This window comes from Podarcis tiliguerta (genome assembly GCF_965153285.1).
Source record: "Podarcis tiliguerta genome assembly, chromosome: 6".
Lineage (NCBI taxonomy): Eukaryota > Metazoa > Chordata > Lepidosauria > Squamata > Lacertidae > Podarcis > Podarcis tiliguerta.
Genome location: NC_139539.1, coordinates 47,794,561 through 47,806,528, shown reverse-complemented (window position 1 = coordinate 47,806,528; position 11,968 = coordinate 47,794,561). Strand labels below are relative to the sequence as shown.

The 11,968-nt window shown below is 40.6% G+C and overlaps 1 protein-coding gene across 2 annotated transcripts; it reads right to left on the bottom strand.

Moving 5' to 3' along the window:
• Positions 1-1,241: 1,241 nt before the first annotated feature.
• Positions 1,242-11,624, bottom strand: LOC310679912 (embryonic pepsinogen-like). Of its 2 annotated transcripts, XM_083445857.1 has the most exons (9): positions 11,537-11,624; positions 9,249-9,408; positions 8,279-8,396; positions 7,462-7,580; positions 6,312-6,511; positions 5,059-5,175; positions 4,004-4,148; positions 2,870-2,968; positions 1,242-1,584 (listed from the first exon to the last, which is right to left on the bottom strand). In XM_083445857.1, exons 1-9 carry the CDS (start codon positions 11,590-11,592, stop codon positions 1,447-1,449), a joined length of 1,152 nt encoding a protein of 383 aa, XP_083301983.1. In that variant the 5' UTR covers positions 11,593-11,624; the 3' UTR covers positions 1,242-1,446. The 2 variants fall into 2 exon arrangements, with proteins under 2 accessions (XP_083301983.1, XP_083301984.1); XM_083445858.1 differs by lacking the exon at positions 2,870-2,968.
• Positions 11,625-11,968: the final 344 nt, after the last annotated feature.

Sequence of the window (11,968 nt, the reverse complement as noted above, 5' to 3'; positions counted from 1 at the left end):
TGAACAGCCTGACCAACCAAAACCCCTCACAAATAACTCATCACCCCCTTTCTCCTCAACTGACAAATCTCAGCTATCCTACCAACAATTGACAGTTAACTCCCAACTGACTGGAACCACTAGTTGGCCAGCAAACGATTTTCTTCTCATGCTTGGAGTAATATTAGACCTTTAAACATGCCTGGGATCACTTAAGTCACTACAACAGTTTCTACTGCTCAGTGATGGGGTCAGCCTTCCACCATCCCTCTGTGAGAATGACGGTGTGACACCAACTTCCTCACAGGTAAGGCTTCCTAAGAACTGAAACCATGTTTGGCCACAGCATCTCCTTCCTGAGAAGATCTGTGCTTTCCTTTTGCAAGACTGTGTGGTTTCCTTTTGTGTACTGTGGTCAGTAAGGGATAGGTGGATTTATGACAGTTTACTCAGATGAGGCTTCCAATGCTCAAAATTGTTTAATTAAGAAAAATGCAGGGAGATGATGTGGCCTTGAAGATGTTATTGGACTAGAACTCCAATCATCCTTACCCATTATCCATGGGGAAAAAATATAGAAAAACAGATAATATGTATCTGTTTTGAAGTTGTCTATGTTGTTGGTATTAGATTATATTTTTGTGGTTTTTTCACAATTAAAGAATAGACAGGAAAATACTTTGCTTTGCACCAAGTTTCTCTCTCTCTCTCTCTCTCTCTCTCTCTCTCTCTCTCTCTCTCTCACACACACACACACACACACACGAGAGAGAGAGAGAGAGAGAGAGAGAGAGAGAGGGTGGGGGATACATAACTAAGTCAAAATCTCTGCAGAACTTTGAGCTTACAGGAACCAGAGGCACCTATTTTCCTGCTGCCTTCCCCCAGGGGAAACTGTTTAGTGCTCTGTTTGGGTTTTCTCCAGATTGATCTTTGCTCTGATTTGGCACTAAAGAGTGGGTTTTCTCTGGGAAAGGAATGGGGCATGGGGGGAAAATGCTCTGAAGCATGCCTAGTAAGCATGGATCAAGCAGAAAACCATTTGGACCCATGCTTTCTAGTCATGGGAGAAGCAGAAGTGTGGATGAGCCTATTTGAGTGATTCTGAGAGTGGGCCTTTGTCCCTCCCCTCGCCTGCTCACTGATATCTGAAATGGCACCCCAGCTTCACTCACATTAGTTATAGGCTTTTGTACATGAATCACTAAAAAAGAAGAAGATTTGGACAGTTTTTTAATTTGAAATTTATATTTTTTAGATCATATATGCCACAACAGTGCTACCACCTGCAGATTCTTTACAAACTTTAGACAAATATTACTTTTTAAAGGACATCATTGGAGTTGCTATTATTAGCTCAAATACATGGCTATGAAGTTAAAATGCTATCTGCGTAAGCATTTTAACTGCGTAAGTCAATTAGATGAATGATTACGGCACTTGCTGTTGTTAAAAGGCACAATTATTTTAGACTGCCTTTGCCAGTCCAACTTTGTTGTTTTCCCGGTCAAAGATACTGTAGTATTCTCTGATGAACACATCTCCTAGGTTCCAACTGCCATCAAATGTGTATCCGAAACCACTAAAGCAGCCAACTTGTTTCTCCTAGAGAGAAGGAAAAGGATAGTCATCACATGCAGGAGGTTCTACAAAAATATCATCCCAGAAAGTAACTGGGTAGCAATGCATACAGTAACATTCCAGCACAAAGAAGGAAGAGTTTCTCCTGAAAAAGTCTCCAAAGGAGATAAATAATGTAGATACAACAACAGTACAATAGTAATAGTGCACAAGACTGTACATTATGTATTTGGTCTCTTAATCAACAGGATGATCTCCCAATCAATACAAACCAGAGAAGTGTACAAATAAGCAAAGTATTGAAAAGTGATAGGAATGCTTCACAATTCCAAAATGCTTTTTGCCTACAAAGGTAGTGGCTGGGGTGGGGAACACTCCCATTGAAATCATAGGGAGGTGCCTTATGCTGAGTCAGACCACTGGCCCTCTAGAACAGTATTGTCTACAGTTCGACTGACTGAGTTTCATGCAGAAATCTTAGCCAACCCTACTTGGAAATGCTGGAGATCTTCAAGTTGCAAAGCAAATGCTCTGCCACTGAGCTATGGCTCCTCCCTGTGGAGCTGATGAAGAGCACAAGAGAATGGTTTCCTATCTCCTCCCCTGCCTTGCCCCTGCCACAAACGCAGCCTTCAAGTGAATGCAAGAGGCAGTGACGGTACAGGTGTACAGCATGGGCCCATCCACATTCCTGTTTGGTCCATGGGATTTTGAAACTCTCTAGAATGCCTCATCACCACAAGGAGGAAACGAGGGGAGGAAAAATAGTGTGTGCTTCCACCTTCTGTCTTCTCTACAACTTCCATGCAAATACTTGGAACACCTGAGTGCCCCATAGATACATTGCTACATTTTGATGGAAGGTGTAATATGCGTCCTGAGGATGAGTTGGGCACCCAGGTTTTGCACTAACGGGGGCAACATTCTGGGGATAGGAATAATTATTCTGTGGTCAGAGATATAATATCTGTAGTCAGAGATACAATACAATTGTACAATACAATTCTGTATTGTACAATACAATTCTGTAGTCAGATACACAATACAATCAATAAATCATGTTGGTATGGAATCGGGATGCTGCTTAGCAGAGCAGAGCCGTTATCCGAATTTGGATTGATTTTTTCCCTATCAGACATGCATGTATTAGCCCAGCATTTCTGACATTTTCAGCATATCTAATATGTATTCCATTTTTTCTGTTTTCAGCCCATGTGTTCATAAAGATTTTGCACTTTAAATCTGCCCCAACCCCTTTTGAATTTGCATTCTTATAGCAAGTAAATGAGATTCGAGAACGATTATGTACCTTTAGAGTGTAGGCTGATGGAGGCAAAGGATAGTGGATTCCATTGATTACAAAAACAACGTCTGGCATATTGGAGAGTTTACTGCAGTTGATTTCACTCTGAAAAAGATAAGGAAGAGAGCTGAGTTCTTGTGTTGCTCTGATGATGAAGGAAATGAACTGGCAAACCTCAAGCTTGGTTAAGAAATGCAGTGGACTCGTCCCGGTGCCAATCTCAGGAAAGAACCTTAAGAGAGGACTTGAGTATTCTGGACTTCCCTTCAGACCATCTAATGTAGCACACAGGTCTGTGCATTGTAGCACAGAAACAGGGCATCTAGCCGAAGATTGCAAACAAATAAACTCAAAGCTTTGAGTCCAGTCTTCATATCCCAAACCATATCCTCTCAATTCAGATGATACAACCATCCATTCTAAATTCTGCTCTGAGACCAAATTCCCCATTCTAAAGGGATGCTGATGCCATGCTGACATACTGAATCTGTATGTCTTTTCTTTCTTGAAATATACTGTTTGAGGAAAATAAAGATATCACAACTGTGAATACAACTATTTTGAGGAGAGGCAATGGTACTAGATAATAGCAGCAAAGCCTGCCCCCCTCTCCCTGCAGATGGAGTGCCAAAGAATTGTGCACCTTTCATATTTGTACTGAAGAAGAGACCTTCAGCAAGTTTAAGGTTGCATGACAAGGTACATCTGCTGAACTTCCTTCTTCTGCATAACTCTTAAAGGTCCTCTTTTGCCAAGAGCCAATAAACCTATGAAAAACATATCCTCACTTCGGCTAACTTTGTTAATTCAATATTAGGCCCATTTTTTCATTGGATGTCACACTGGTCCAGCCAAACCCCAGTTTGTTTCCTTTTCCTGCTCATACCATTGCCTCTCCTTCCTGCACTCTCACTACATACTCACAAAGCCTTGCATGCCATATCCCCTATGCTCAGGCACATTAGTGTGCATGAGCAATACCATGAAGTACTGTGAAGACTAGGACTGGGATGCAAGCAGGAATCCGAGGTCAAGCCTAATCTTAAGCACTCTGCATGTATCTGAAATGTAAGCTCAGCTAATGATATGGGGTCTCTTTCAGCTACTGTGTAAAGACAATGGCCAAAAAGTAAAACTTACCATGCCAAAGTGCGTTGGAGTGGCTCCAATGGCTTTTTCGATTTTAATCATCTCATATTTTGGGCCAAGCAAGAGGGATGTCCCTGTATCAACGATTCCGTGGCATCCACCTTTGCAGGCAATCTCTTTACCATTCACTAAAACGCTGAGAAATGAGAAATCATTAGACTGTGACATAGAACATTCACTGGATCAGACCACTGGTCCATCGAGCTCAGTATAGTCTATGGTGAATGGCAGAAGCTCTCCAGGATTTAAAATGCGGGGTTCTTCTAACCACGTTTGGAGATATCAGTTATTAAACCTGGGATCTTCTGCATGCAAAACATAGGCCCTAACACTGAGATACAACCCTTCCCCAAACATGGACTTAAAACAAAATGGATAGTGGGATATGATAAGTGGTTTCAGGAAGCTATCCATCCCTATGCAGCTTAGGTTCTCCATTGTGCTAGCCAATATTACATCACATATTGGAAGCTTTAGAAGGTAGCAAAGCAAAATGCATGAACTATCGATTGTAAGTTCTTCAGGGCAGGAACCTGTCCTTATATACACTGTAGATCACCATCAACATAATAAATAAACAAACAAATAAATAAATAAATAAATAAATTGATAATAACATTGACAATTCATCCTAACAACTGACATCTTGCAAATACAAAGTAAACTACATATTAGTATTTACATTTTATTGCAAAGCCTTCTCTTCATTTCCTTTTGTGCCTTATATTTTTAGCTAGCCAATAACTAGGGCTGGATCTGCACTGATATGTAAAAACGCCATTGAAGGATTTTATTTTAAAGTTACATAGCTCTCAATGTAATTTCTCATTGCCAACTGATTGCGTCTCTGCAGCACAGCGCTGGTGTCATATTTTTATAACACATTTTAATGTTATAACTGACCAGTATAGATTTGGCCAATGAATATTAGTCACAAAAAATTTCCAGTGTTATTGTAAACGGCACCTACTTTCCCTTGTGGCAGTCCATATGTTAAGAATACCTTAATGCTACAACATCAACTACTAATAATAATTCCTGCTTACCTATCCAGTGCAATCTGCCAAAAACCCGACTGATAATTAACAGGTATCCAATTAATACGACCAGTATAGTGAGATCGATCAATTCCACCAAAAATGAACTCACTTCCTCTTTTCTTTCTGAAACATGAATATATGGTGTGCTGTTACCAAGCCATTCATTCAGAATAAGTTGAACTGCATGTTAAAAAACGAATGTATCATATTCTTGTACCTCTGTGCAAATTACTACCGAAAGAGGAAAAATAGAAAGGAACAATCGTAATGCACCAGTATCTAATTGTGAACAATGAAGGCTCTAAGATTCTGAAAGGTGAATGCTGTTAATACTGTATACTTTTCCTGTTTTGTTCTCCATATCACCATGCTTCCTGTTCTGCTTTGTAGATCACACACTGACTTCCCCCTTCATAATCTTCATAAGATTTGTTCTTCCCTAATTGGTTTTCATTGTGATTTTAAGGAAGCCAGTTTGGAGCAGTGGAGGCCATTCTGCAGAAGGGGCCTCTACTCCACCAACCTCAGTTTATCTCCAGCCAGCCTCACCTGCCTGCCTGCCTGCTTGCACCCAGTCCAGGGAGTGTCATTGCTTCCACATACTGTTTGCCTTCCTGCCTTCTGCCCTAGACAGGCTAGCTGACATCACTCTACCCTTCACTCTGGCCTTTGTCTGTCTAACTACTAGCAAGTAGAGGGAGGGGGTCCCACTTATTTGCTGGCTAGCACAGAGACCCTTCATTTGTTGCCTCGATAACTCATCACCTAGGCTATCACTTCAGCAAAGAAGCTAGCCTAGCTATTCCAGGAATTCGAATCCTTGATTAGATTGTTGGACCCAGGAATTAAAAGGGTCTTGCCATACAGCCTGCGCCTCTCACAACTCATAACAATACATTTTGCTGACTACTTGACCTTAAAAATAGTCAGGTGAAAAGGTCTTTGTAATGCTGTCCTCCTATTATTCTGGATGGGGTACAGTTGCAATTGGGAACAAAGATTCAATAAGTGTTTTTAGGTAGGAGGGTCTCAAGGTGATCCAATATTAAATTAAAATCAAAAGTGATGTGAGCTATACTGATGAGATGTAATCTAATTTCCTATTCTGCATTCACATAAATTATAGAATGCTCTTCGTCTTCACTCTCAGCCTCAACTCTCTACCTTCCCACATCAACATAGTTCACCTGAACTTGGTTCTTCCCTTAAAGCAAAGCTCTCAACAAATCAACTTAGCAGTAAAGCAAAATAGTATTTACCTGCTGAGATAAACAGAAAATTGGTGTTTCTCAAGCAAGCCTTCCTTCATCAGCCTATCAAAGAACGGAGTTGCTTTTTCTTCAGAAAGGGAGGGGTAGGCTAAGCCCAGGATCCCATCAAATGTCATGTTGACAAAGGCTTTACCTGGCTCAGTGGTACTCAAGCCAAATCCCTGATGAGAAATGGAAGCACTGGATACCTAGGAGAGAAGCAAAGTATCTCCTTACTTTTATATCAAGCTGTGAAGTACAGAGCAGGGTTCTACTAGTGATGTTCATCTGCTTATTCACACACACACACACACGTGATGTATTGAAGTTACAGCCCTGTGCATGTTAACAAAAAGGAAACCTCATCAAACAGTGTTCTGTCTTGCTTTTCTTTTTAAACATGTATGCAATTTGGCTTTCCAGAGAATAATATTCAGATGTAAATAGTGGGTAAGTGTGACTTACATCCCAGTTTTAAACCTCTTTATTCAGAAGTAAATCTCAACAATTTCATTGGCGTTTACTTCAGGATCCCATGATTTTGTACTGCTTCAATTTCGTATTACTTTGATGCTAACAATGGCAATTTAAAATCAAGAAATCAATGGACTATGCTGCTACGTGGGGAATGCTTTGATGTATATTAAAAAATAAACTCAGGGTTGGCATGTTCCCATCATTTTTTTTTTTTTATTTGGCAGTAGCCCTTTCTGCTTCCTCCCCCAAAATAGTATTCTCATTTTCTTGATTGACATTGGATTGAACCTTTCTATGTTATGAAGTGATATCTAACTATGTATCACAGATCTATCATAGTAAGTCACCAGTTGGTTCTTCTTTGTTGTATTGTATAATGTTTCGATTACTCAGTAAAGTCTTTTTAAACAAAAAACAAAACAGCTATTAAGTTAAAATATATTTTGTTTTGAGTTCCTTTATATGCATCCACCTGCAACTACATCTACATATGTATTTATGTATATATGTATATGTATGTGTGTGTGTGTTTCCAGAGAAAATAATGGGCTGTTTTGTTTTTTCTGCGTTAAAGTTTGAGTTCCAGCATTCAAACAGGCTGAGATTCACTGGCCTTGGAAATGCACAGAACCAATAGCTGAGTATAACATTGTACTGTACCTATATAATATTATTAGTTTACCTTAACTGTATCAAATACCAAGATTCCTTTCATGCTTCCTGTCCCATACACAATGTGGAAGTGTTTTCCTGTTCTGCGGAAGGTAGAAGACTTAGATGAGTCAAACCTCCGATGTTTTACTAAAAGTAAAAAAGAAAGAAAGCATTAAATAGATATAAAAATAGTTTTTAATTAATCATAGATAGCAGGCAGAAATCACAGTATAAATTTGCTGTCTGAAGAAAACTATTGTAAAATTTTAAAGTAAAGGGTGTTTGGAAAATACTAGCAATCTTGTTAGTCTACCTGCAGGAAATATTTAGATAAAACTGGGAGATATTATTATTGAACTGAATAAATTTTACCCAATACAAAATGATTCCCTGATATTGAAACTTGAATCTTTCTTTCCCTCCCCCATCTCTCTCTCTCCCCCCCCACACATGCATATATTCATTCTAACATTTTCGTACCATTAACTAAAAATGTCTGTGTTTGATGATGGGAATTGAATTTCACACAACCAAATCCACTTGATATTCTTGTATACTCTTATGCGTGTTTACTCAGAAGTAATGCCACTAATGGACTTTGATGGCACTTCCTTCCAGGAAAGTGGGTATATAGGATTGGAGGCTCACTCGTCAATCCAATGCATATTTATTCAGAAGCAAGTCCCTGTGCATTCAGTGAGTCCTAGGTAACTGGAATTATACCCTCAACTGGACTCTGGATTTCTGGTTGTGAAATAATGAGCCCATTCCTTATAGCTCCCCCCCCCCACCGCTTTTACATCTGACTAACATGTTTGACTACATTGAGGTACTCAGTTACTTACGGCATGCCTCACTACTGCACTTGACAGATGGTACCCAGAGATCAGATGACCCAGTGTCAAAAACAACAGAGAACTTCTGTGGCGGGGTTCCAATGTAGATTGTTCCATAGTATTCGAGCTGTTGATTTATAAAACAAATACACTTTGTAACACTTATTTTGGTTACTTCTCTCTTTTTTCCGACTTTTGAAAATTTTAGTTCCTCCCAGATATGCAAGTTAATCACTGTAAATTTGAGTGCCACATAACTAACTGAAGGGTGGAAGCAGGAAATAGATTCTTGGCAAAGATTGGTTCATGCAGAAAGGGGATCCCCCCCCCAAATAAATGAAGAATAAACATCAAAATGTTCAAGCTGAATGCACAGAAACATAACCTACAATCAGCAAAGATACAACAGTAGGAATACCAATTTTCCCCAGTGTCCTTCTGTGCATAGTCAGTAAGGTAAAATAATATTTTTCTGGCTCATGTCACCCCAACTTGCCCTACATGTGGTTCAGTAGGGTGGCCAGATGCAAAAGAAGTCAGGACTCACAGACCTTTAATGGATGTGTAGAATTAGGGTTGTTATTTAGTAAAGGGCATTTCAGCAGGTGTTAAGTTTCCATGATGAGAAATCACTCCTGTTGGAAATATCAAAGGTCCAAGAGCTCTGTTCTCTTTTGCATCTAGCTCCCCCTAGGTGTCAATGGGATTTCAAAATGCTTAACTATGGGTGGATCATGGGTACAATCCATCCAAAGTTAGTTTCAACATGTCCCATAGAAATCAACAAGGCTAGTCATGACTAAATCGTATTCTGTCGCTTTTAGTGGGAATGACTATGTCTTGCTTAATTGTGCCTATTATGTTCTTAAGCCTGCATGCCAAGATAAATGTTAAAAGGGTCTCAACTGAGCCTCATGAATATATTTGGGAATGTTGTTCTGCAGCACAGCAAACTGATAAAAGCAAAACATGAACTCACATCCAAGAAATCCAGAAGCGGTTCCTTAGACACATGGCCATTTTTTGCAAAAGGCCATTGAGCACAAAAGAAGCCATAACAGTGTTTCAAAAGAAACTCTTCCAGCAAGTTTTCCTCCCTGAGAATCTTTCTTAGACTCTTCCTCCTCTCCAAAGAAATCCTGGTACAAAAGAAACAAACAACAACAATGTATTTATATGCCACCCATCTGACTGTGTTACCCCAGCCACTCTGAGTGGCTTACATCAGATTAAAACACAGTAAGATATCAAACATTTCAAACTTCCACATACAGGGCTCCCTTTAGATGTCCTCTAAAAGTCAGGTAGTTGTTTATTTCCTTGACATCTGATGGGAGGGCATTCCACAGGGCGGGCACCACTACCGAGAAGGCCCTCTGCCTCGTTCCTTCAGGGAGGGTGCAACTACTGAAAAGGCCCTCTATCTGGTTCCCCGTGATGTGCTTATTTAGCAATTAGTCTTTCCACTCTATAGCCCAAAACTTAAGAATAAGTTTGATGCAGTGTGTATATATGTATATATACACACAAATATACATACATACATACATACATATATATATTATAATATATATATATATATATATATATGCTTTCGTAGATTTTCACGGGTACAGGAATGCAGGTTTTGGTGTCCTCGGGTGTCTTCCCGTGTAAAAGTTGGGGTGTCTAGGCGACGTTTCGACGAGGTCTCACTCGTCATCTTCAGGCTGGTGCTTTCGGCTTCTTGTTACTGGAACAGAGCAGGATCTCAGTGTTTGAGTTCCTATAAATACTGTTGAGGAGGTGTGGTGTATAGCCTCCAATGTTCTGGGCAGAGAGGAGGTTCCCAGGCTAGTGTGCCTTTTCTTCTTTTGTTCCTTAATTACTTGAGGGATATCTTGAGTGATTTCTTGAGTGATTTCCTGAATCCCACTTAGGTGGGTCATTAGGTGTGGATTAGTTGCTAAAGCCTTCGTGTCTTGAACTCTTGAACTTTGTGAAGAGTTTTTCTGAGAAGATGGCTGTACTGCACTTGGTTGTGCTCTGGCTTGGCTTCGTGTATAGGGGCGAGCTGTGGTTTTGTGGCCTGTGCCAGCCAGATCTGTGTAGGGATTGCAGGGGAGTGCAGCATCCGGAGGTGCCACCCTGGTTTGGCTACTGGATGGTGTCTGTAGTTTATCTGTGGAGAGGGTCTGGGTTTGGGTCTGGTGTGGTTGATTGGTGATGGCGTTCTGTGTGCCTCTGGATCTGGTGTCAGATTTTGTGGGGAGGGCTAATTTCCAGATGTCTGGCAAGCGGGATGTGTCTCACAAGCGGGATGTGAAACAGGACACGAAATTAATTTTGCAGATTCCAAATTGCTCTTTAACATGGAACATCACCACAAGAGAATAATCATGGAAGCCATCGAGATAGAGAAACACCCTCACAACATGAACAAGCGTGACGACACATCCCGCTTGCCAGACATCTGGAAATTAGCCCTCCCCACAAAATCTGACACCAGATCCAGAGGCACACAGAACGCCATCACCAATCAACCACACCAGACCCAAACCCAGACCCTCTCCACAGATAAACTACAGACACCATCCAGTAGCCAAACCAGGGTGGCACCTCCGGATGCTGCACTCCCCTGCAATCCCTACACAGATCTGGCTGGCACAGACCACAAAACCACAGCTCGCCCCTATACACGAAGCCAAGCCAGAGCACAACCAAGTGCAGTACAGCCATCTTCTCAGAAAAACTCTTCACAAAGTTCAAGAGTTCAAGACACGAAGGCTTTAGCAACTAATCCACACCTAATGACCCACCTAAGTGGGATTCAGGAAATCACTCAAGAAATCACTCAAGATATCCCTCAAGTAATTAAGGAACAAAAGAAGAAAAGGCACACTAGCCTGGGAACCTCGTCTCTGCCCAGAACATTGGAGGCTATACACCACACCTCCTCAACGGTATTTATAGGAACTCAAACACTGAGATCCTGCTCTGTTCCAGTAACAAGAAGCCGAAAGCACCAGCCTGAAGATGACGAGTGAGACCTCGTCGAAACGTCGCCTAGACACCCCAACTTTTACACGGGAAGACACCCGAGGACACCAAAACCTGCATTCCTGTACCCGTGAAAATCTACGAAAGCATATATATATATATATATATGTATGTATATTCTTAGATTTGTAGATACAATTCACACTCCCTTTCCTCTCTTGCTTGATTAGTTAATCAGAAAGCACATATGTCTGTGAAGTAAATATCAGCAATATAACGATAACTTACTTAAAGAGACATTCGGAGAGAGTAATAATGGTGAAGAGAACTGTAAGGCACTTCATCCTGCTTGTTCAGCAGAGGCTGCTCCAGTTTCTCTAGTGTTTGTTGCAGAAAGGCTCTTATTTTATAGCTCCTTGTGAAGTATTCAATGTTATTGAAAGGGTGAATTATGATATTTCATCACAGAAAGCCCCTCCCATTCCAGGAAACCAAAACTGACCAGTCATATTTCTTTGTAAATATGCTGAAATTCTCCCTAAGGTGTGTCTTCATCATAAAATATTTTCAGTTATAAATAAATCCAGTGAACAAATTGCCATGCATTATATTTTCATATCTTATTTGAAACCACGAAGATGTGCTGATGGTCAGTGTAGGCCAGTAGTCTTCAACCCGTCCAGACTCAAGCCTAGAGATAGTGGAGAAATTCATCCAGGC

Bases quoted from the DNA above. Each gene is read 5' to 3' on its own strand.
- LOC310679912 (XM_083445857.1), bottom strand. From the start codon at position 11,592: ATGAAGTGCCTTACAGTTCTCTTCACCATTATTACTCTCTCCGAATGT. The intron at 8,397-9,248 runs GTGAGTTCATGT...ATAAATCAACAG, and splicing joins CGCTTCTGGATTTCTTGGAT to CTCGAATACTATGGAACAAT. The intron at 7,581-8,278 runs GTAAGTAACTGA...TTTTACTTTTAG, and splicing joins GTGCAGTAGTGAGGCATGCC to TAAAACATCGGAGGTTTGAC.